The sequence below is a fragment of the Mastigoproctus giganteus genome, chromosome 4 (assembly GCF_048544385.1).
Source record: "Mastigoproctus giganteus isolate SK-2022 chromosome 4, ASM4854438v1, whole genome shotgun sequence".
In the NCBI taxonomy this organism is placed as follows: Eukaryota; Metazoa; Arthropoda; class Arachnida; order Uropygi; family Thelyphonidae; genus Mastigoproctus; species Mastigoproctus giganteus.
In genome coordinates, this window is record NC_143578.1 from 82,924,182 (window position 1) to 82,951,087 (window position 26,906).

A 26,906-nucleotide genomic window follows, 5' to 3' on the forward strand; every position below is an offset into this window, starting at 1 on the left:
GAGATATGGAGTAAAACGTTTACAAAGCTTAAAAAATAAGCTTTGTAAACCATAATAATGTAAACCATTTCACCATAATAACGTAAAAACCCACAGTATTCCAGCTATCGGTATTATTGCAAATGCAATAAGATAGAGTTTACTACCTATTTATAATAGATTGTGCTAACAGAAAAGCCCGATAAACCGGAAACTGCAAATCGTTTTTGTTTTATGGTGGTGACCTCCAGAATTATGCTTTAGAAAATTATCACAAAGGTGTTCAAAATTGATTCTTATAACCGAACATATGATAACGATGAAAGTGTAGTGTAGTGATTTTAAGTGGTTTTTTTGAAATTAGATTCTATAAAGTGGCTGATTGTACTAATTAGTGATCACGTTAACTGCAATTTCGGCGAAGTCCGGACGGTCTGTGACAGCCAAATCCTCTGCTTGCACCTTCACGATGGTGGGACTGTTAGTAATCCTGGGTATAACCTCTATGCACAAGTACATGGTGGGTGACCACCCAGGTGTGAACCAATTGGGGTCGAGCAGGGGTCGAGGTGTAAGCAGGGGTCGAGGTGTGGCGCCCACACCACATGGAGGAACGGCGCCCCTCTATGTTACCAGGCAGTACTAGGTAGTAGATGACTCTCATCAACTGGTGAAATACCACCACTTTGCTTATTGGAGGCTTGAAGTGGTGGAACCCATGTTTAGTTTCTAGAGCTAAGTTCCGGTCAACCCTTCCCTATCTCTTCCATCATGCAGTATGACTGATGACTTTTGAGTTTATGATGAACGTCGTGGCGAGATCCAATATTCCTTACATTTCGAGGGTACAGCTCTAAAATGGTGTTTTCAGGCTGGCCGCTAGTTAGTGCACTGGACCGAACCTACTGGTAAGTCTCTAGGAGGTTTCTGGATCAGCTAGTGTATAATCTTGCTACCTCTACTCTGCCAGATAGTGACTGGAGGGAGTCGGAGTAGTGTGTATGCGGGGAGCATTCTCGAGGCCACGTTATGTCAAGGATCTGGGTATATTCTTACCACGTGTACAGAGGTGGATTTAATGGTGGGCGCGCCCCCTGGGCCCGACTTCTGAAGGGCCCACGCAAAACCCCAACAAATTAGTTCAACATATTAGTTCAACTAATAGTTGAACTAATATGTTCAACTATTAGTTCAAAACTTTGTGATAATTATTATGCTATTATTAATTATATTATACATATATTATATTCAAATTTTATTGGAAATAAAACATTAATAGTACATAATATTTTTTATTTATTTAAAAAAATGGTTAACATGTATTTTTATTTTCCCTCTCTCTCTTTTTTTTTTTTGGGCCCAATATTTTCTTCTGCGCCCGGGGCCTCAACTGACCTTAAACCGCTCCTGCACGTGTACGCCATATCCAAAAATTTCACTACTTCATACAGCATGTCCCACCTACCCACTTTTTCTTACTATTGAATACACCATGAATTGTCAAACTAATAGAGCAAGCTTATCTGCGAAAAGATCTAAACCTCCCAAGGACTTCCTAATTCATTCCACAAATATATGTGGTCTCAATTCTAATCTCAACGATGTCCATTTCCACTTACAGTCTGCCAAACCCCATGTACTTTTTCTGACAGAATCTCAGTTATTGCTTGATTCAACTATTGTTTATCTTAGATGCCCAAATTATTCGCTGTATGATTCCTTTCGCCTCAAAGGTGGTACTTGTGCTTATGTCCGTTCTGATATTCCCTGTCAGAGACTTGGCAATTTGGAATCTCCTCTCTTTGATCTTCTCTGGCTTAAAATCTCTCTACCTGATTGTGTTAAATTCATCTGTTGTCTCTACCGTTCTTCCAACTCCACTAATCACTTGGAGCTCTTTGACTTCCTCTCTTTGCAACTTGACTTTCTCCAATGCAACTTTCCTAACAGTGAAGTAATTTTCCTTGGTGATTTTAATGTTCACAACTTCAGCTGGCTTCCGTTTTCTGGTCACACCGATCCAGCAGGTCGAGATGCTGAGGCTTTTGCAATTACTAATGACCTAGCACAGATTGTTCATTTACCTACAAGAATACCGGACAATCCTAATCATACAGCCAATACGCTTGATCTTTTTCTCACAAACAACCCTTCTAAGTACAAGGTTGAAGTAAGAGGCCCTTTAGGCACTTCAGATCACAACTTGGTGATTGTCTCTTCTCCAATGGAACCTTTATCTCATGGCTATTCCCAACCTTGTGTTGTTTGGCATTACAAGAATGCAAAATGGGATGACCTGCGAGACTTCTTTTCTTCTTTTCCTTGGTCAGATTACTGTTTCAAAACTTCTGATGTCAATGTTTGCTCAGGTCGTGTTAGTGAAATTATTCTTGCAGGAATGAAATCCTTTATCCCACACTCCACTTTAAAATCTCGTCCTTTATCTAAACCTTGGTTTTCCAATAAATGTGCAAAGGCTGTTCAAGAGAAGAATGTTGCATATCGCAATTGGCTTGTTTCTAATTCTTCAGTTTCATTTTCTGCCTACACCAAAGCTCGCAACAATTTTAAAGCAGTTATTATTCAGTCCAAACTAGAGTTTGAACAGGCTAAGAGTAGAAAAAATTTGCTTCTTGCCCTAATGGTAGCCGAGCATTCTGGTCTCTTGCCAAAGCTATTGGTCGAAACGTTTGCTGATCTCTGCTCCCACCTCTGTCCAAACCAGATGGTTCTGTTGTCACTTCAGCCAAGGATAAAGCTGACCTGCTAGCATCCCATTTTTCTTCCAGCTCATGTATTAATGATCTTGGTAAAACACCTCCCACCATTCCCAACACACTCCATTCAGTGCCTCCTGTGGTCTTCCATCAAAAGGATATCAGAAGGATTTTGATGAATCTTGATGCTAAGAAAGCTCCAGGTCCTGATGGCATTTCTCCACTTGTTCTCAAAACCTGTGCTCCTGAACTTACTTCTATTCTTTGCCGCCTTTTTTCACTTTCTTATTCCAAAGGTGTTTTTCCTTCTGCTTGGAAATTTGCTCATATCCAGACAGTTCCTAAAAAGGGTGACAAATCCCCCCCCCATACAATTATCATCCCATTGCAATTACTTCTACTCTTTCTAAAGTAATGGAGAAATCAATTAACTGCCAACTCTTAAACTACCTAGAAACCTTCCATCTGATCAACGATCGCCAGTATGGATTCCGTCAGTGTCGATCTACTGTTGATATTCTGGCTTACGTTACCCATTTATGGACTAATTCAATGGAAAGGTTCGGTGAAACACAAGTAGTTGCTTTTGACATCTCAAAGGCTTTTGATCGTGTTTGGCATAAAGGTCTTCTAAACAAGCTTCCATCTTATGGTTTGCAAACTGTTTCTTGTAATTGGTTATCCAGTTTTCTCTCTGTCATCTAACTTCTCCACTAATGCCAGTGTCCCCCAAGGTTCAGCTCTTTCCCCCACTTTTCCTATTGCATATTAATGACCTTCTTCCATTGACTAAAAATCCTATCCATAGTTTTGCCAATGATAGCACATTACATTCCACTTTCCATTTTGAAAAACTTTGCCCGCTCAACCAGCTTTAACTTCTCAAATATCTGCTACAAATTCCTTAAATGCTGATCTCCAGTGAGGCAAATACAACTTAGTTGATTTCAATCCTTCTAAAACTCAGTCTTGTCTTATATCTCGCAAAAAAGGATTCTGCTGCTCTTATGCTTATCTTTAGTGACACTCCGATTTCTAGGCAAAATAATATATCTCTTTTGGGGATTACCGTGACTTCTAATCTCTTTTGGCACAAGCACATTACAAATATTGCTTCCTCTGCATCTAAAAAACTTGGTTTTCTCTTTCGCTCTCGGCGTTACTTTTCTTCCAAACAGCTGCTCACTCTGTATAAATCGCAAATCCGCCCTGCCATGGAATATTGCTCCCACATCTGGGGTGGTGCCCCCTAAACCTCTCTCAGGCTTCTTGATTCCATTCGGAAGAGGGCAGTTAGGTTAATTAATGATTCATCTCTAAAAGAGTCTCTCCACTCACTTTCTCATAGACGTACTGTTTCTGCTGCATGCCTCTTCTAATGATACTTCCATGGGCACTGTTCTTCTGAATTGGCTTCTATAATTCCCGTTCTCTCTCTCTCTCTCTTTCAAAACAGTCCAAACACATGCCGCCAACATCCATTTACTGTCCTACTTCAAACCCACAGAACCAACTTTTCATCTTCCTTCATACATATGAAGGAAGGAACAACCTTCCTTCATATGTATTTCCTGAAAATTACAATCTACAGAAGTTGAAGTCCAATGTCAACAAATATCTTCTTTCGTCTTCTCAAACTCCAACCCAAGCACGGTACTAAGTACTATAGGTTCTAATACTTCTCGTGTTTGGGGTTCACATAAAAAAAAACAAAAAAAACTGGCACCTACTTATTTCACTTTATGACAGGATGGGCTTAAGATTGTCTCCGACCAGACCATGTGGTCTTTGCCCTTGGTCAATAGCAGCATTTGTGAACGTGTTGGCTGTGTGTGTGTGTGTGTGTTTTGTTTTTATATTTAATTGAAGTGATTTTTTTACATTGTGTTTTAATCAAGTTTTTTAAACCAATATGTACAATTTCCATTAGAAACAAAGCTATTTATCTCTATTTTAGAGAGATAAATAATTTAGTTATATAGTGAAAATTTCAACTTCTAAGGTCTTGAAACGAATTATCAAAAAAAAAAAAAAAAATTTATTGGGTTCACATTACGATATTTTCACAATACGATAGTCTCTCTGGAACGGATTAATATCGTAAAGCGTGGGTCTACTGTATACGTTTTTTTAACATGTATTAATGCAGTAGTACAGATACAAAGCATAAATGCAAAACATAAAATAATTCATTTAAGAGAAGGACAGAGTGGGTAATAGAGCTTTAAGGAAGATATTCTTAAAATGGTAATGAAAATTATGTGGATTCTCAGTTAAATTTAAATGATTTAAATGTTAACAATGTGACACTTGTACACCCTGTAAAATGTTTGAGTTAGTTTTTTGATAAAATTTTGGTTACAGTAATGAAGAAAGTTATATACCATGACTGAAATACTGACAATGGCCAGAGAGGATGTCTTTGTGTGTGCTAGGTGCAGAGAGTGTCTAGAAATTAGGCACCAAATCAGAGTTCTGATGGGCGTTTATGAGAGCTTGAAGTGTAGGGTAGATGCCCTTGAAGAAATTAATATGTGGGCCCATTAAGCTCTCACCTGTCCAATACAACACCAAAGCTCACTTTTGTGCATCAGGCAACACAGTGGCAATCTCCAAGGCAAAATGCACTTGTCCCAGAGGAGTTAGTTATTGTTGGTGACGCTATTGTCAGGTAAGACAGGTGCACTTTTTCAGGAAGAAATGTGTAAAAAGGATAGATGGAATAGGACCAGGGTATGTCTGCCAGGGGCAAAAGTTGATGATGTTGTAAAGCAGATATCATCTTTTAAGGGCACAAAGGGTGATATTGTTGTAAATGTTTGCACTAATGATATTCAGAGTAGGAGATCAACAGATTTACTTAACAAGTACAGGTCAATGTTGAAAAAAAGTTGTGAGTTAGGGTTAAATTTGAAAGTGTCAGCAATTCTGCCCAGACACTATAGGAGAGAGTATATGATGAGAGCCTTGTCAATCAATTTGGCCCTGGAGGGATTGTGCAAGGCTTATGAGGTACTTTTTCTCAGCATGGTCTGTGCTTGTTAACAGGAGAGATTGCTTCTACAAGGATGAGATACACTTAAATAGAAGGGCTGCAAGAGTGTTTGCTGATGCTATCAGGGCAGCATTAGGTGGGTCAGTTGGGGTGATTCAGAGACTAAGAGGTTAAAAGTAGCTGCAGACAGAGATGAAGGTGATTCTTGCACTACTTCTATTAGAATGAGCAGTGGCCTGGAGGATGGGGTGCTGGGGATTTCAGGGACTGTGGCAGTCATCATGAAACAAATACATGGCCTGTGTTAGGGCAACTAAGAATAATAGGTGCATGTACACCAATGCTAGAAGTATAGTAAATAAATTTGATGAATTTGAAGTGCTGGTGAAGACATCAAAAGCAGATATTGTTCGGATATCAGAGACATGGTGTCATACATATTTAGAATGCAGAATTGGAATTTGGGGCAGGATAGGAAGGGAGGAGGGGGTTATGCTGTTAATTAATAAAAACAAAATCTAGTTAGTGCATCCAGTTGACATAGATGGAAAGTGCAATGTTGACTCAGTTTGGTGTGACAAGTACTGGAAAAGCAAAAATAGGAGTAGTGCGTTATAGTGATTAATGAGTACAAAGAACAATTGTAGAGAAATAGAGTGGGCCATTAAATCAGAATGTCTTATAATGGGGGATTTTATCTTCCTAGATATTGACTGGAACTTGTGGGTTGGTCACTTGCACACTAGCAAGACTTTTCTGGATTTATTGGATAGTTGTTTTCTGCAGCATGTTCAAGAGGCAACCAGAGAGTGTAATACTGTTGATCTGGTTATCAGCAGTGATTATTCGTGTATAAGAATTTGCAGATAAAGCAACCACTAGGTGGCAGTGATCACAGTGTACTGATGTGGGATTTATTTAGATATAATTACCATCAGGGGTAAAGGGAAGGGTTTTTGCTTCCATAGAGGTGACTACAGAGGTCTCAGAGACAGTTTTTAAATTATTTATTGTGGGACCAACTGATGATGTTACCGACAGCAAATTTTAAGTGGGGAACATTCAAGGAATTAATCGTGGAAGCTTCTAGGCTTTTTACACCAATTAAGAAATATTGTTCAAGCTTTAGGCCTAAATAGATATCAGATGAATTAATGAGACAATGCATGTGATGCATATAAATTATAAGGTGACACAGAAGCCTATGGCAGATATAAGCAAGCCTGTAATCAAGTCACAAAGGAGGTTAGGCAGGTGAAGGCAGATTACAATAAATCTGTAGCAAAGGATGCAAAGAAAAACAGCAAAGAGTTCTTTACTTATGTAAATTCTAGAAGGAAAGGGATGAATCAGATTGGTCCAGTTGTAATCAATGTTTTGACTGTTGATGATCCTGCTCAGATAGCTGATAAATTGAATGAGTATTATTTTGCATCTACATTCACACATGAGGAATGAGAAGTTATTAAAGGAGGAAAATGCGGGAAGTTTATCCAACTTTAACAGGGTGCTTAATGATTTTTTTAATAACTGAGAGCAAAGTGGAGGAGAAACTGTTGAAGTTAAACATAAGAAAAGCACCTGGGGTGGATGGGATCTATCCAGTTATATTAAATGAGATGGCAAAGGAAGTAAGCAAGCCCTTAGCCATAATTATGAAAGCATCCTTGGACTCAGGGGAAGCCCCACGGACTGGATGCGCAAATGTATCCTCAATACACAAAGGGGATTTAAGAGTGACAAGAGTAATTACAGACCAGTTAATTTAACTTCTTTTCTGTGTAAAATAATGGAGTCACCAGTTAAAGATGCCGAGGCTGAATATGAGAAAGCATGGTTAAGAGATAAAACAATGCAAACAAGGAGATTTTCAAGTATGTGAATACAAAGAAGAAGATGAGAATCAGATTTGACCCTTGTGCAATGTGTGTATGGAAAAGTCTTAGATAACTTAGCTGATGTTGCTGATGAACTGAATAGGTATTTTGCATCAGTTTTTACTGACGAAAGACACTTTGTGCTGAGGAGAATCTGTGTGAGTGTGTTGAACCATTAAGGTTAATTATAAGAGCATCAATGGACTGAGGACAGATTCCTTTGGATTGGAGAAGTGCCAACATATTGCCAATACACGAAGGTAGTTCTAAGAGTGAAATCCGTAACTACAGATCAGTTAGTCTGACTTCAGTTGTAAGGAAAATCTTTGAGCAATGATGAAGAGTACAATCCAGGGACATTTAGAGAGAAGTGGCATTTTCTCTCATTTCATTTTTTTCTCCTACAGAATGGAACCTACAAAGTACCAACACTTTCGGTGCCTCCGTAGCCAGGTGGGAAGGAGCAGCAGTGCGTAGCACATGCTTCTTGATTAGACCGGGGTTAGAGCCCATCACCACCAAATACGAAGGACGCGGAAAGGTCAGGGAATGACCACCGCATATCCCAGAGCAAATATGGCCTTAGTTGCTAATGCTCCTAAAAACCAAATAACAACAACAACAACCAACACGGTCATTAAAAAAAAATAAAAAGGGGCAATTAGACCTTAACAAAAGCAACACTACCGTTTTCGTGATTTCAAGTCTTCTGCCCTACCTGGTCTGATGTGGCCCAGTAGTCAACTGCAAGAGTGAAGTAGCATACTTATTTGAGTTGTCCATGGTTGAAGTTCATGTGACTGCTAAATACAGTTAACAATTGTATTCACAGTTAAAACGAATAGGTGTAAAACTTGGAAGTAATTAGTCATATTTAGCTTACAAACAGAGCAGAACAATTTTTGGTTGCAAACATATTTACTTTTAGCATTGTCATTTTATTTACAATTGATTTTAAAACTGATAAGTAAAATACAGTAGAAATTAAGAACCACTGTCTGCTTCTGTATATTCATGAAGTGTGTAATTTACAATTGTAGTGTCTGTATGTTATATACAAACAATTTAAAATTGATAAGTAAAATAGGGAAGAAAGTAAGAACCACCATCTGCTTCTGTATGTTCAAGAGCAGCAGAACTAATCTAAAAAATTATACTGGTTCTTCTATAATATTCATTAGAACTAAGTTTCTGTACAACAAAATTTAGTTCAGGTTAAAACAAGCCAGATTCTTGTTTCCATACAGAGGAGTTAAAAATAGTACACTTCTTGACACGTTCACCATATCTGGATTTTACTCTAGTATTTTTAAGCATTTCGGTTCCACCTTTAAAAGTTTATCCTAATATATATGAGAACAAAAAAAACATGCACTCCTAAAACCACTTTTAATACATTCAGAGTACAGTATCTTATTGTAATTTATATATAATGTACATGTATAATCTGATTTTTAATAGACTAGTATGACAGTTAACTCCTGCTTCACTGACTGTGAATTAAAAACTGACAGTGAATTATTTTCTAACAGAATTTTGTTATAGGCTCCTTTTTAATAACTGTGCCAGGTCTTTAACAGGCATAATTTTTAAGTAAGCCAGAGTATAAATAAGTTGATATTTAGCATAACCAATAAAATGATTTTTTAGAAATGCAGGGAATCCTTTATATCCATCCTCCATTGTATATAGTGGCACACGTAAATGTCCAAATGTCTAAAAGAAATAAAATATTTTAATTCAAGTGAAATAGTATTTATAGCAGAGCAATTTTTAAGTAGGCAATTCTAGATTATATATATTTAAATGGCACACAGTAGCAAAACTACCATTCTGCAAAGTCTGCCATCATTGGTATCATAAAGTTTTTAATGAGCACAGATGAGCCTGCTTGCAAATTGTGCAGGCAGCAGGGAAGGATGGGGATTCAATATTTCTAGTTTTGCTACTGATGGTTACTGTACTCTTTGGCATATAAGTCAACTTCTTTTTTTTTTTTTTTTTTTTTGCTTTCAAAATTTGTGCTTAATTATATATTTGCCATAAGTCACCCTTCTCCCTTTAAACAATCATCTTTTACATCTCATGTAGTGGTGTATTACAGTAAATCTTGCATTCAGAACCACTGTGTACTTTTTAATTAAATTATTTTTGTTCTTTAAAAGTTTACTTTGATAAACTTTACTTTTGTTAAGTTTATCAAAGTTTACTTTTGGATGGTTTGAGTACTGTACAGGAATGATATTTAGTACTCATTTATGCTTTTTGGCCACAAAACCAAAGCCTATACACATTGGTTATAATGTTACATTACTGTTACTGATGGCTACTAGTATATGTACACTAGTAGTCATCATTCTGATTATGGGAAGATCTGATTATGTAACCAAGCCATTCTGTATTGCTTTTTAGTATTGTAATGTAAATTCATTTCTCTGCAAACAGTGCCTCAATGTGAAAGCATATTTGCTATAAGAAATTGACAATCTTGAAGATTTGCTTTTAGTAATATGTTTGTTTAAAACTGATGACTATGTTCAGAATAAAACAGATGCTGAAAATAAAAAAGAAAGTTTCAAGCAAGGTTTTTGTTCACTTTCATGAGGAAGTTTGGATGGTTGAAAGAGTCGGCTTTAAAATTTTAGATTTTTTAGTACTTGAAAGGTAGAGTTATACTCCAGAATATAAGTATATGATATTTCGTTAGGTACATATGAATTAAGTCTGAGTACAGGTAACCCTCATATGACACGGTAGTTTGGTTCCTACAAAATCTTGTGTAATGCAAAACCGTGTTATACGGGACTAAAAACCAGTACAAAGAGGGGGGTTACGTTCCAAAAGCTAACAAGAAACACTTTTTTTTTTTATAACTATCGGAAACTTAATTTTTATGGTAGTAGTAACTTAATATTTTAACTTTATTTTTATAATAGTAGTAACTTAAATAGTAATAAAAGAACAAACGTCTTACCTTACAAACTGTGATATTTATGTCCAATAATGTACATTCATTTAATTTTCTTCCTCTTCATCGCTGCTAAGCACAATTTCTTTGGCAGCATCTACATTTCGTGTACCTTCTGCTCTCTTTAAAAGTCACGAACTGCACTCTTCGGAGTCACAAATTTTTATGGTCTCAAACAAGCACAAGTTCAATAGCACAGAAGTTCAATATGACCCAGGGATCTTCCAACAAAATAATGGACCCCCGCTTTAAAGATATAAAACACAAATTTAACTTTATTACCTTACCAATGATATGTGAAAATCGGCAGAATATTTTCTAGTTAATAAAAATAAATTTACGCTTATGTACGTAGCTTAATTAATATGTACATACAGTACAAACTATTTGATATACTGTTCACTGACTTTTTTTTTTGTTGTTGTAAAATCTAAAACAGTAAAAATTATAAGCAATTAATAACAGAGAACATGGCATGCACAAGTTGCAACAAACACGATACACACAAATGAGACACGGAGTAATGAGTTTCTGAAAATTTAGTTGTGTTTTTTATATGATTGAATATTTCATGGAAGGGGAAACACATTTCACCATAACGTGAAAACCCACACAATTCCAGCTATTGGTACTATAGCAAATGCAAGAAGATCGAGTTTACTACCTGTTTATAATTGATTACACTAACAGAAAAGAACAATAAACTGGAAACTGCAAATTGTTTTTATTGTTTTATGGTCGTGACATCCAGAAATGTACTTTAGAAAAATATTACGACTAGTGAGTCAACCCCAGGGGCTCACATCTGGTGAGTATGGGCTTGGCACACCCAGGGGCCTGAGCTGGATATCATCATTCTTCTCTTTCTTGGTGATTCCCTTCTACTTTTGACTGACTCTCTCTCTCTCTCTCTCTCTCTCTCTCTCTCTCTCTCTCTCTCTGGGTAACTCAGGGATTTTTTTTTTTTTTTGGCTGGTGCAGCATAAGCCTCAGGCGCATCGGTCTTTATTGATGAAACACCCTTCATGCTGAGAACGGGCTGTGTGAGTGAGGCTGAGCCATATGAAATTAGTGATGTAATTAAAGATTATAAGAAAAACGGTTGGCCTAAAGGCAAGTAATGCTCCCGGAGTTAATGGCACATACTCTGTAGTTTTGAGAGAGAGCGCAAGGGAGTTTATTGAACCACTGCAGTTAATTATGAGGCATCTTTGGATTGGAGAAGTGCCAGTGTATCACCAATAGGCCTGACGTAGCCCAGTGGTCAGGAGCGAGAGTGCATAGCACGCGTTCCTTGAGTGAACCGGGGTTCAAGCCTGTGACTACTAAATACGATAAATATTTGTATTGACGATTTATTGTAAACTCTACTGACTTGGTTGTCGTGCCGGAGTATAAACAGAAAATTTATTTATTTATTTAAATACATAAAAGCGGTTCTAAGAGAAGTTGATAACTACAGACTGATTAGTCTGATTTCAGTGGTAGGGAAAATTTTAAAAGGCAATGTTAAGAGTGTAATCCACGGGCATTTAGATAGATATGGCATTCTGAAGGAACACAACATGGTTTTGTTAAGGGAAAATCATGTTTAACTAACTTAGAAGGCTATTTTGACACAGTTTACTTGTGAGCTCAATGTAGGGAACAATTTCAACATAGTTTATTTGGATTTCAGCAAAGCATTTGACTTGGTCCCCTCATGAGACAGTACTGTATAAGCTCGAACAGGATGGAATTACTGGTAGGATTCTAAGATGGATTGCTGGGTGGTTGCAGGGCAGAAGGCAGAGGGTTGTGATTAATGGATATTCTTCAGTTTGATGTAATGTCAGGAGTGGGGTTCTTCAAGGACTGGTCCTTGAAGAACCACTGTTGTTTCTCATTTTCCTAAATGATATCGACAAAGGGATAGAAGGTGTAATGTCAAAATTTGCAGATGACAAAGATTGGCAGAGTCATTAATGATCAGTGCCAAGTGGCACTCCTTCAGTCTGAATGCTTACACTTTGGGAATAGCAACCTACAAATAAATTATACACTTGGTAGGTTTGAATTAAAAACAGTGGAGGAGGAAAGGGATCTGGCAGTTACAATGCAGGCAGATATGAAAGTTTTCTGAACAGGAAAGCCCACGGCATCCTATCGATGATATATTGAATGTTATCCTGTAGAGATAGGGTGTTCATAATCCCACTGTATAAGGCAGTGGTTAGTTTCTGAGTTGTATTGGAACAGCCAACTTTCATCGAAAGTAATTACAGTACTCAGAAAGTCTGGATCTTCAATTTTTTTTCAAAACATCTTCACAAACTTTGAGTCTTGTCATTCTTTGATCTTCATTCAAAATTTCGGGCACCATCTTGGTACACACTTTTCTCGTGCCTAAATTTTGAGTTAATAGTTGTGTAACTGTTTCTTTGTTCATATTGAGTTTTGAGCTATAACTTTGGATGTTATTATTATTATTAGCCATATGGTGGAAGGAAGTCTGAAGCTTATGCTGCACCAGCCAAAAAAAAAAAAAAATTTCTGAATTACCCAGAGAGAGAGAGAAAGAGAACAACAAGAGTCAGAAGTAGAAAGGAATAGCCAAGAAAGAAACGAATGATATCAAGCTCAGGGCCTTGAGTGTGCCAAGCCCATACTCATCAGATGTGAGCCCCTGATGTGCACCATATAAAGGTTAAAATTACTAGAACCATTCTAATACTTTAAACAATGATCACTTCTAATCAATGTCCTTACCCAGGCCACATTTTCATGAAAACCAGACAGCCTGGTTGTCATCATCTTCCACATTTTCTCTCTCTCTTCCTTCTAAAAATCTTTATGCCATTCAAACACATAAGCTCTTGACATAGTATCTTCCCCATAAACTTGACATAACAACTGCAAACTTTCAATTGGTGATTTTTTATTTTGTCAAAAATTTGAGGTTGATTCGTTATTTGATTCTTTTGTCTGTCACTTTTCCAGAAAACTGCTAAAAATGCAAGATGATGAAAACCTGTCTAATTGCAAAGTGACTGAGCATGTTGAAACATGACTTGGTAGAAAACGAAGGAGACATTAGCATTAGCAGAGGCATATGATGCAAGAAAGCAAGCTTATGCAGCATCAGCCAAAAAAAAAAAAAAAAAACCTGCTCCCATTTCACCCCTCCGTTCATTCCAAATACCTGTCCAGCTGAGCCTTAAATTTATTTAGGCTATCAACTTCCACAACAAAGGATGGAAGTCTGTTCCACCAACCAACTACCCGCTGGTTAAAGGCAACTTCAGAACATCTATTCTACATCTGTCTTTCCTCAAATTGAATTTATGCCCTCTCAAGTGATTATTCTGAGCAAGAGGAAGAATCCCATCAGCACTGAGCATGCTCAAACCATTCAAGGCTTTATACACCCCAATCAGATCACCTCGCAGGTGCATAGTCTCCAGACACTGTAATTTGCAAAAGTTAAGCTTTTTTTTGTAATCACTAATCTTGTTGCCTTTCTCTGTATGCGTTCCAACAGCTCTACATCCTTCTTAAAATGAGGCCTCCAAACCTGCATACAGTACCCAAGGTGTAGCTTGACCATTGCCTTATACAAGGGGATAATCACCTCCTTATCCCTGCTATAAAAATCCTGTATATCATTGACAAGACACTATGAGCTACTCTTGCAGACCACCAGCACTGCTCAGAAAACTTCATATCTGCCTGCACAATTACCCCAGGTCCTTTTCGTTCTCTACCACTGTCAGTGTAGTACCACAGAGTTGATACATCACTCTGGGGTTACTGCTTCCCATATGTAGTACTTTACATTTGTCAATGTTAAACTTCATTTGCCACCTCTCAGCTCATCTCCTCAACCTTTCTAGATCCTGTTGCAGCAGCGTAGTGCCATTAGTGTTCTTAATGGCACTACCCTGCCAACCTTCGTATTGTCTGCAAACTTGGACATTAAGCTTGATACACCATCATCAATATCATTTATAAATAGAGAAAACAATGGGCCCAACACTAAACACTGAGGGACTCCACTAATAAGACTAATAACTAAACCTTGAACAATACAGATGCTGTAATTACACGATCAGCAGTGTCCATTGATTACCACTCTCTGTCTTCTCCCACTCAAACATCCCTTTATCCATATCAGCAATTTGCCTCCAATGCCACACTGCTCCATATGCAACAATATCAGAAGGCTTTCTAAGATCCAAATATATAATATCAGAGTTATTCCCTGCATCCAGTTCTTTTGTGACTGCATCATAGTATCCAATCAAGTTGGTCAGGTAAGACTTTCCCTTAACAAAACCATGCTGTGTCCGAGCTATAACTGAAGTCTTGTCTAGATGATCCTGCAGTGCTTCTTTAACCAGTGTCTCCATTAACTTTCCTGAAACAGAAGTTAAACTCACAGGTCTATAATTACTTGTGTCAGTAATTTGTGAATTGGGGTCACATTTGCACATCTCTAGTCTATGGGTACCTCCCCTGAGTCCAAAGAAGCTCTCATAATTATGGCTAGGGGTTTGCTTACTTCCTTTGCTGCCTCCTTTAATATAACTGGATAGATCCCATACACCCCCGGTGCCTTTTTTATGTTTATCTTCAACAGTTTCTCCTCCACTTTACTCCCAGTTATTTCAATATTCTGTAGCTTACTGCTAGAGTTGAATACACCTCTGGCATTCCCCTCGCTGAATAACTCCTCATGTGTGAATGTAGATGCAAAATACTCGTTTCGTTTGTTAGCCACCTGAGCAGGATCATCAACAGTTGAACCATCAATATCCATTGGACCAATCTGATTCATCCCTTTTCTTTTAGAGTTTACATAGGTAAAAACTCTGTTCTGTTTTTCTTTGCATCCTTTGCCAAGGATTTCTCATAATCTGCCTTTGCTTCCTAATCTCCTTTGTGACTTTGTTACAGACTAACTTATATCTATCATAGGCTTCCAAGTCACCCATTAATTTATATGTATGCCATGCATTTTTCTTCTCTGTCACGAGTCTCATTAGTTCATTTGATATCCATTTAGGCCTAAACCTTGAACGATATTTCTTAGTTGGTATGTAAAGCCTAGTAGCTTCCAAGATAAATTCTTTGAATGCTTCCCATTTTGAATTTGCTGTTGGTAACATCATCAGTTGGTCCCACTGTATAGAATTTAAATACTGTCTCAGACCATCGTAGTGACCTTTACGAAAGCAAAAACTCTTCCCTTTACCCCTGATGGTAGTTACCTCTTTGAGAAAATCTCACTTCAGCACACTGTGATCACTGCCACCTAGTGATTCCTTTATCTGCAGATTCTTAATGCATGAAGAATCACTATTGATAATCAGATCAAGAGTATTACTCCTTCTAGTTGCCTCCCGAACATGCTGATGTAGAAACAATCATCGAATAAATCCACAAAAGCCTTGCTAGTGTGTGAGTGAACCACCCACAAATTCCAGTCAATATCTGGGAAATTAAAATCCCCCATTATAAGACTCTCTGATTTACTGGCCTACTCTATTTCCCTGTACAGTTTTTTATTATACTCATCAGAGCCATTATTCCTCTAACACACTCCTACTCTCAATTTTGATCTCCCAATGCTTATGTCACACCAAACTGACTCGACACTGCACTGTCCTGCGATGTCGACTGGCTTCACTTCCTTGTATTTTGTGTGTTTCTTAACTAATAGCATAACCCCTCCTCCCTTCCTATCCTCTCTAACCTTCCTGTACACATTGTACTCCCCAAATTCCAGTTCTGCATTCCGTATATGTGTGACACCATGTCTCTGATATCCCAACAATATCTGCCTTTGATGTTTTGAGCAATACCTCAAATTCATCAAATTTATTTACCAAACTCCTAGCATTGGTGTATATGCAAGTATACATGCACCTGTTCCTATTCTTGCCTACCCTAACACAACCCATGTGTTTACTTGTACCACAATGACTCCCAGCAGTCTTTGAAATATCCTGCATCTTTTTTTCCAGGCTGCTGCTCATTCCAATAGAAGCAGTGCAAGAATCACTTTCACCTCTGCCAGTGGCTATTGTTAACCTATTATTCCTTGTATCCCTGCAAGCTAACAATTTTCCAACCCACCTAACACTGCCTCGATAGCATCAGCAAATATTCTTGCACCCTTTCTATTTAAGTGTATCCCATCCCTGTAGAAGCAGCCTCTCCTGTTAACAAGTACAGACCAGGCTGAAAAAAATTGAGCTTGCACAATCTTTCCAGGGCTGAGTTGATCGATAAGGCTCTCATTATATATTCCCTCCTATCGTGCCTGGACAGAATTGCAAACACATTCAAGGTCAACCGGTGTGCAGTGGCTGCAGATGCAGTCTCATTATTTAATAGCCATACCATTTATGACTCAGTGTTCAATTTTTTCCATTTACGAAGGCTCGAACTTCAATGATCTAAAAGAAAAGTGCAAGTTTTGAGCTATAACTTTGGATGTGTTCGTCATATAAAGGTTAAAATTACTAGAAAAAACAAGCACATGCACACCATAAATATATTTTCCTTCTAGAGGCTATAAATGTCAAATAACCCTCATGCATGTTCCTAAAAACTGAAGTATTATTTCTCTAATGAAAAAGTTGGCCTGTACATTCCCCGCAATTCTCCACTCTCCTTTGATATCAACTATTACCTTTCAGACAAGGTTTTGTACTGACTGGCTACATTTTAGCTTCTTCTATTCCACGAATACTCCCACATCTGTTGTCCCTGCACATTCCTCCCTTTCAACTGCTGTAGAAATACTGGTATATGCCTTCCATGCATTTAGAAGCATTACACATTCAAAGATTCTGAGGTCCCCTTGTTTGCCAATTGTGTTAACTACAATTCATTCTCAATGACTGCACCCTTTCTATTATAGGAATGCTCCCTTTTGTCTATATATAACCCACCAGTATAGGCCTAATGTAGCCAAGTGGTCAGGAGCACGAATGCAGTAGCACGTGCTCCTTGAGTGGACTGGGGTTCAAACCCATGACTACTAAATACAATTAACATTTGTATTGATGATTTATTGTGAACTCCACTGACACACCAGCTACGGTGAAGAGGAAGAGGTAAGTCGGGGTGCCAGCAGGGGAGGGAGAAATGAGTGCCAGAGTATAAATAAGATGATTTATATAAAATACAAGGTAATATATTTTGCACACACACACATATATATATAATTATTATTAGCATTTATGTTATTAATCCGTTTAGATGTATGTATTCTTTTAGATTTATGTATTCTTTTGTGCAGCGTTAATGCCATTAGGCCAATTAGACATTATACGTGCCAGTATATATTCGTTTCTACTTGTTCGAACTTTTTTTTTGGTTTAGTTGTAGATTGTTACCTATTAGTGTTCATACAATTCTGGTCATCAAGCTAGCCCAATTTAGGTTATCTTGATTCCGCATGGCCTATATATTTTAAGTTAAGAAGTATAATGCTAAATGATAATGAATTTTTTCTTAACAATTTACTGATGAAATTTTTTCTTTATCTGTAGCAAAAATAATTACTAATTCTTAATAACAGTACAATTTTATATAATAATACTATTTTAAATAATATAATACATTGCATTTCATCACGTGGCCGCCAATCCCCTACTTCATTGGGGGCTTTGAGTGGATTGACAGCCCATTTGATGTAATGCCTCATACTTACTCGTTTCTGTTGTAAGTTTCTGTGTCATAGGCCATGTGGAATCAAGATCTAAATTGGGCTAGCTTCATGAGCAGAATTGTATGAACACTAATACTTATATGAAAAACACCAATAATAGGTAACAATCTACAACTAAACCAAAAAAAAAAAAAAAAAAAAAGTTTGAACAAGTAGAAACGTGCGTATATATATAGCAATGAAAATAAATTTACACTTAAAACTTTTGCACATGTTTTTAATAGTAAAAGTATTAAACATTAATAAATGAAGCAAATATCTTACCTCATCACCATAATCTCTGGCATTGACAATATCTTTCTCAATACTCTGAAACTGGCTTAATGTCAAAGGTAATTTATAAAAGTGGAAGCAGAATTTCTGAAAATGATCCACATGAGATACAACATGATAGCTATCAAGAATAGGATAAGCACTATAATTCAAATTTATTTCTTCATGAAGTTCTCGATTAAGTCCAGCAATGATATCTTGACCCTCAACAATAAGTCCTCCAGGAAAACCAAGCATACCGTCAAATCGCATCTGCATCTGAATTTTAAGGAATTTGGTGAAATAACTGCCTAAATGCATACAGTGTGATTGTGTACTTACAAGAAAAAAAAATATGTGGAAATTATATATATATATATAGTGTCTCAAAAAAGATGTACACATATTTTCGCCAAATATTTAATCACATATTTTCAAAAATTTTTAATCACATATTTTCACCAAATATTTAATCACGTATTTATAGCCGAACTTAACTTTTTTTTTGATAAAAGAAGGCAATTAGTTGTTAAAACAAAAGAAAATACTATACATAATACAAAGCATAAGAATTTGGGGCTGAATGTTTAAACAATGCCAAGAAATTGTAAAGTAATACTGGAGATCTGGGAATGAGTATGAAGTTTAAAGACATGGACATGTATTTTTGCAAGGGGTGGCTCGTAGAATGTGAGTTCATCTCTGCCTTGTATCTCTGTGAAGGACAGTGCCACTGTAAGAGGACCAGATATGTGAGTAGTATAGGTTTGTGTGTGTTCTGTTATGTTCTGGCCACTTGGCCACCCAGAAGCATCAATCGCCTGGACAGATGATTCTGGGTACTCGTCCACACCATGGGAAAGTGGGCCAGATTTCTCTGGGGGTCCACTCCAGAGAGGGAAAAGAAATTTCTGTGGTGCAAAAAAAAAAAAAAAAAGAGAGAACTGTCCGGCACCAGCGACACTCAAGTCCCAGGTGCCGAAACAGAGTGCAAAAAATAAATAAATTTAATCTTCCACACCAGCTACGGTGAAGAGGAAGAGGTAAGTCGGGGTGCCAGCAGGGGAGGGAGAAATCAGTGGTTTTCCATCCCGCACAGGACAGAGTGAAAAAGAAGAGAAAGTGGGCCAGGGCTGTTCCCAGTTCCAGGGCAGGCCCTGAAACTGGGCCCACCTTGTTCCACCCGCATTCTGCACCGGTTCCAGGGCAGACCCTGGAACCGGTGCAGAATGGACTTGATGGTCATCATCATCATCAGCCATTTTCAATCCACTGCAGGATGAAGGCCTCTCCAGCAACTTTCCAGTTCCTTCTGTTTTGTGCAATGGTCATCCATTTACTACCCACAAACTCATGAATTTCATCTGTCTATCTCCATCTTGTCTTCTATGTTTTTTTCTAGCTCCTCTTGGGTACCCTTCTGTTATTTTCTTAGTCCATCTTTTATCATGTCTTTGAGCTATGTGTCCTGCCCAAGACCATTTTAGTTCTTTAGTTTTGACAAGAATGTCCTTTACTTGAGTTTGCTGCCTAATCCATGTGTTTCTCTTCTTATCTAACAGTCTGATTCCCAATATAATTCGTTCCATTCTTTGCTGTGTTGTTCTCAGCTTCTCTTCCATTCTTTTGGTGAGTGCCCAAGTTTCACTTCCATAAGTCATGGTGGGGAGTATAAATTGGTTCATTATTTTACGTTTCAGACAAATTTGGATATGGCTCCTCAGTAGGTGAGTATATTTCCTGAATGCTATCCATCCAAAATTTATTCTTCTCTTGACTTCCAGCCATTTATCTTTATCACAGCCAATGACTTGTCCCAGATAAGTATGACTCCACCTTTTCAATTACTGCTCCTTCAATCATCATATCCCTTTCTTTGGTATACTTGTTCATCATTACTTTTGTTTTAGTCATATTCATCTTTAGTCCAAAATACTTACTAACTCTGCATAACTGACTAAGATTTTCCTCTAATTCTTTGTGATCATCACTTATGACTACATTGTCATCTGCAAATCGTAAATGGTTCAGGTACTTTCCATTCACATTGATTCCTTTCTGCGACCAATCTAATCTTCTGAAAGCTTCCTCAAGGGCAGCTGCAAACAACTTCGGAGATATTGTGTCTCCTTGTCAAACTCCTTTCTCAATTTTAAATTTCCTCTGTCTTTGTCTAGTTTAATAAAGGAGGTAGTGTTCTCATATATTTTCTTCAAAATCATAATATATGAGGTATCTATGCCTTGTCTTTCCAGTGCCCGAAACATTGTCTTATGCTGTATGGAGACAAATGCCATTTCATAATCCACAAATGCCAGGCATAATGGTGTTTTATATTCATTTGCTTTCTCCATTAGCTGTGATATTAAGTGAAGGTGATCCATAGTAGAGAATCCTGTCCTAAAGCCAGCTTGCTCTTTCGGTTGTTCTCATCAAGTATTCTTTCTAATCTGTTAGTAATGACCCTTGTGAACAACTTGTAAATATGGGATAACAAGCTAATTGATAACAAGTCTATAATTTCCAATTTCTGATTTATCCCTTTTCTTATGTAGCAAAACTATACTGCATTATTTCACTCTTGAGGCGTCGCACCTTTTCTATTGCATTTTGTGAAGAGTCTTGCCAGTTTTTGTCACGTCTCTTCCTCCCAATTTTAACAACTCTACAGTAACTTCATCTTCCTCCAGGGCTTTCTGATTCTTTATTCTCTTCAATGCATGTTCTACCTCATCAGGAAGGATATCAAGTATGTTGTATGTGTTACTAATTTGCGATCCATCTTCCTCACTGCTGGCATCATTCCCTCACTCCTTGTATAATTCTATATAGTAGTCTTCTGCTATTTGAATTAAGCCATCTCTGCTATTTATAAGTACACCATTGCTAGTTTTCAGTTTCAGTATATCATTTGTCTTTCTTGTATTACTGCTCATGGCTGATTTTTCCCTTAATGCTTGTTGTAATTTTCTTGTATTAAATCTTATGTCCTCTCTGAGTCTCTTTCTAATGGCTTTGCATAACTCTGTATACTAAATTTTCTCCTTTCACTTGTTGTCTTCGGTTCATCATGACAAGTGTTTCTTGACTAAATTTTTCTTCTTTGTATTTTTTTTTTACTTATAGGTTTCTTGGGCTTTACAACTTTCAAAAAGTTGTAATATTCCTCATTGATATCTCAATCCTTAACAGTCTGAAGATCAAACTTGTTAAGTTCCAGTACATACTGCTTTTTCTCCTCTTCTGTTATCTCAAAGACCTTCGTATTATTTACTCAAGTCAGTTTTTTCATTTCTTTTCTTACATCTATATCATTCTTTTCTTACATCTATTTCAAGTGTGCATCTTGCCAATCTGTGATCACTTTCAACGTTCACCTTGTCCAGGACGGTAATATCATTCACGATATATCTTCTGTTAGTGAGGATGAGGTTGATTTCATTAGTTGTTAATCCATTTGGGCTCTTCCATGTCCACTTTCTGTTCACCCTTTTCTTGGAAAAAGTGTTCATTACTGACAATCTTTGAGATTCTGTAAATTTCACAAGTCTTTCCCCACTTTCATTTCTTTCACCAATTCCAAAATTTCCTATAGTTCCCATTTCTGCACTGTTTTGTCTCTTTCCAACCTTAGCATTGAAGTCCCCCATAATGATAGTGTAGTGGGTTTTCTGCTTGTCTAGAAGACTCAATTTCTGTGTACATTTCTTCAACCTCTTCATCATCATGGCTTGATGTTGGTGCATAAATCATTATAACCTTTAGGTTGTACCTCTTAGAAATCCTGAGTAGTAGTCTTGACACCCTTGGTGATGTGCTTTTGAATTCCAAAATGTTGTTTTTTATATCTTTATGGACCAGAAAGGCAACTCCACCTTCGCCCCTTTCACTGTTTCCATTGGAGTACAGCAGATTTCCACTTGATAAACTTATAAGTGATTCATTTCTTCCTCTTGTTTCAGCCAAACTAATGATATTCCAATTTACATTTTCTAATTCCTTTTCCAGTGCTAATATCCTGTCTTCACCGATGAGCGATCTTACGTTGTAACAGGCCAAGTTCAGTTTCCGTGCATGGCAGCCTGGTCGTAGATTCTTAGCACCCTCTGCTCCCACTCTGATCCTCTCGCTGCCGTAAGAGGGAGAGTGAAAGCCACTGGGGACTGAGGGCCATTTGTTTCATCGTGCTGTCGTGTGCTGGAGGGTTTGGTCTTTTCCACTTCACGCTGACCAGCCTTCTTGAAGAGAACCACTCTACATATTCGTTGTCATCTAAGTGACGTAACAAGGCTTACCATCGAGAAGGTGTGCATGAATGGATTTTAGGGAGGCAGGCCAACCAGACTTCTCCTAAATCTTCTGAAATAGAAAGGTATTGGATCCATCTGTATTAAATCAGTGTTTTAGACTGAGTATCTGATAACACACAGAATGCCTGTTCCCCTCTAAGACTTGGTGGTATTTTTACTTAATTATTATTGTGCATTGTGAGAAGTAGCTTCTGAACAGCCAGTAAAAATTGTTTGGGCATTCTGCTGTGCGAAGATGCTCCCCATGCACTTTTCCACCATACATTATTGAAGGCCCCCCTCAAAGTCAATAAACAGAGAGAGTTCGTATTTGGATTGCGAAGTTTTCAGATGTAGGATCAAATCAGAGAGCATCTTCACATGATCTGCCCTGGATGAATCCATATTGGGCAGGTGAAATCATACCTTTGGAAAGAAAGATTCGTGATTCAGATGGCCATTAGTCTCTTCAAGGTCTTGCCCGTGTTTGCCAGCAGGGGAATTGGTCTGTATGAACGAGGGTTTGTTATTGGTTTTGGTATCAGGCAGAGCAGCACAACCTTCCAGGGCTGTGGAAGGCTGCTTGGAAAGTTTGATTGTTGGAGGCATTTATTGTACAATAAATGATCAATTAAATCCAGTCCTGGGCATTTTTTTAGTATTTTGTATTTTTAGTATTTACCTTTTTGAGGACCTGATTCAATTCCAGGCTGGTGAAGGGTTCTGCTTGGGCCTGTGTTATATATATTTGGCTTTCTTCTTCTGGATGCTTTGTGTGCTGGCAAGTCATTCTGAGGATTGTTGTCTGGGAAGAGCTTATTTGTGATGGCGCTGACAGTCAGTTCAGTTGGTGGTTTCATTTTGGTCAGCCAGGACAGTGCCAGAGATATCTGTTGTGAAGATTTTTGCCCTTGTGATTTTATACAGTAACTCCTAGGGAATTTTCAGATTCTAGGATGAATGTAGCCCAGGTTTCTTGCTTTCTAGTTGCTATTGCCTTGGTGTACGTGTTCTTTTTATTCTAGTATTCTCTGTGTAGCCTTTCAGTGTCTGCTGCTGGCCTGTTTCATCTGTTCTGATATTGCTTTCGTGCCCAATGGACTTTCCTCCTTAATGTCATAAGTTCCGTGTTCCACCCTGCACAGAGTCTGTTGCATGGGACTTTCTTTCTTGCTGCTCTATACGAGACTCTGCAAATTGCTGTTTATATTACAGCACTTCACTTTATTCTTCTGGTGTTGCTTCTTCATATTGGAGAGGATCGTGGATTGGAAAGTCTCTATTGATGGAGTTGTTTAAGGCATCCCAGTTGACTGCTCTTAGGAAAAACCTTAAAGTTCAAAGACATGTGTTTTTGTAAGGGGCGGCTGCTAGAACGCGAGTTCATCTCCACCTCGTATCTCTGTGAAGGACGGTACCTGGACAGATGATTCTGGGAAGGTGAGCCAGTCCCAATGGAGCACGTACTGTCTCAAATACAAGACTGACCTGATGTTGCCAAAAGGTGGGCCAGATTTCTCGAGGGGGGGGGTTCTCTGTGAAGGACGGTACCTGGACAGATGATTCTGGGAAGGTGAGCCAGTCCCAATGGAGCACGTACTGTCTCAAATACAAGACTAACCTGATGTTGCCAAAAAGTGGGCCAGATTTCTCGGGGGGTGGGGGGGTGGATTCCCCCTCTCACTCCAGAGAGAGGGGGGAAAAATCCTGTGGTGAAAAAAAAAATAATAAAATAAATAAAAAATCCCCGTGGTGGAAAAAAAATAATTCCCCATGGTGAAAAAAAATATATTGTATTTTAAATAAATAAAATTAAATAAATAAATAAAAAAAAAATAATAAAATAAATAAAAATAAAAAATTCCCTGTGATAAGAAAAAAAAAAGAGAGAGAGAGCTGTCTGGCATCAGTGACAGCCTAAGTCTCAGGTGCCTGAACAGAGTGCGAGTAAAAAAAAAAAAAAATATATATATATATATATATATATATATATATATATAAAAATTAAATAATGAAAAAAAAAAGTTAAATAAATGAAAAATAATAATTAAAGAAATAAAAAATAATAATAAATAAATTTAATCCCACACCCTGGCTACAGTGAAGAGGAAGATGTAAGTCGGGGTGCCAGTAGCAGAGAAAGATAAAAATGAGAGAGTGGTTTTCTATCCTGCACGGGACAGAGTGAGAAAGAGAAAAGTGAGCAAAGGCTGCTCCTAGTTCCAGGGCAGGCCCCCGAAACAGTGCAGAATGCAGGTTAGAGGGGGGGAAAAAATTGCATTGAAGTAACAGTCAGTAGAAGTGACTTTCAGTTGGCATTGACATTGTTAATGATTGGGATTTCCACGTCGGTGATTGGCGATCGGTGTCCTCCTCCAGGCAAATACCTCAGCTGCGAAGGTCTGGAAGGCTTCGAGGTTGTTCTGGGTACATATCAGTTGATGAAGTTCAAAGATAGTGAAGATAAAGAATTTGTCCCAAAACCACCATCACAAAGAACAATTTCAAGAATTCGTGATAAATTCAAGATGTACAGTAATGTGCAAGATTTGTAGAATCAAAGATTTGAGAGGACCCAGCTCATCAATAGGTGAGCAAAATTCTGATATAGTATTGTAGTGATTTGCATAATCACCATGAAAATTGGCAAGGTGAGTCACTTGTGAGGCTAGAATCAGCTAGCAAACATACAGCATTCTTAAAAGATCTGAGTGTTCTGTATATTGCCACAGTATGAATGAATGCGAACCTGATTTCCAAGGTGAGTAGATTAACGAACGGTTTAAACTGCAGATAGATGTGAACGCACGATTTTCAGACAATTTTTGGTTGAATGAGGCAGTATTCATGCTCAGGGATAAAATGAAATAATTGTGTATATTGTTCCCCTGATCATTCAAATGTTCATATAGAGAAGGCAGTGAATTTAAAGGAGTTACAATCTTGTGTGTGTCTCATTCAGGGGATTTGTTGTACAATTTTTTTTTTTTTTTTTTCTTTTTGAAGGAATAGTTACTAGTGTTATGCATCTATACTGCTTAACGTATCCAGTGTGTTGTCCGTCATTTATGAGCTCTGTGAAAATGAAATGGTGGAGTATCAAGTAGTGGCAATGATGCAAGAAAAAAAAAACTTATACATCAGCCAAAAAAAAAAAAAAAAAACTTCCCATATCACCTGACCATCCCTTCTAATAGCTTATCTATTTCTTCTTTCAATTTATGTAAGAGGGCCAGAAATGTGAGTAGTATAGGTTTGCGTGTGTGTGTGTGTGTGTGGTTCTTTTGTTATGTTCTGGCCACTTGGCTACCCAGAAGCATCAATCACCTGGACAGATGATTGATTTCTAATTTCTAAAAAAAAAAAAGGTGAAAGTTGCCAACAATCAACTACTCACTGGACGAAGCCAAATTTCTGCACATCAATCCTGTAACCACTTGATTTTAATTTATGCTTCCTTATGTGTGTAGTCTGAGCAAGAGGAAGGATTTCATCAGCACTGAGCTTGCTCAATCCATTTAAAGCCTTAAGCACATCAATGAGATCACCTCATGGGAGCCTGATCTCCAGATGCTGCAATTTTCAGAAATGCCTTCTTCTTTGTAAGATCACCCTTTTGTTCCCTTAACCAATCTTGTTGCCCTTCTCTGCACCCATTCCAACAGATCCACATCCTAAAATGAAGCTTCCAGACTTGTGTGCAGTACTCCAAATGTGGCCTATCCATTGTTGTATATAATGGGATAATCACCTCCTTTTCTCTGCAGGCAAAATTCCTGTATATCATCGAAAAAACCTCATTAGCTGTTCCAGCTACCTGTCTGCATTGCTCAGAAAACTTAATATCTAACTGCACAATTATCCACAGGTCTTTTTCATTTTCCACTACCTGAGTGTGGCACCACACAGCTTGTACATTAATTTGGGATCACTGCCACCCATATACAGTACTTGGCATTTTTCAATATTAAACTTCAGTTTCTATGTCTCAGCTGATCTGTATAAATTTTCTAGATCTAGCTGCATTAGCATACCCTGATTACTTCATTAATCACCCTGCTAACCTTCATATCTGCAAACTTAGACATCAAACCTGATATGCCTTCATA

At 37.8% G+C, this 26,906-nt stretch overlaps 1 protein-coding gene across 1 annotated transcript in view; it reads right to left on the minus strand.

Moving 5' to 3' along the window:
* Positions 1 to 9,041: 9,041 nt before the first annotated feature.
* Positions 9,042 to 26,906, minus strand: part of LOC150086875 (U8 snoRNA-decapping enzyme-like) — a 38,795-nt gene continuing 20,930 nt past the window's right edge. The window contains exons 2-3 of the mRNA XM_090371639.1: positions 18,521 to 18,787; positions 9,042 to 9,284 (exon numbers count right to left, since the gene is read on the minus strand). Of these exons, the coding sequence (XP_090227765.1) occupies positions 9,108 to 9,284; positions 18,521 to 18,787 (444 nt within the window). The 3' untranslated portion in view covers positions 9,042 to 9,107. The remainder of the gene's footprint in view (positions 9,285 to 18,520; positions 18,788 to 26,906) is intronic.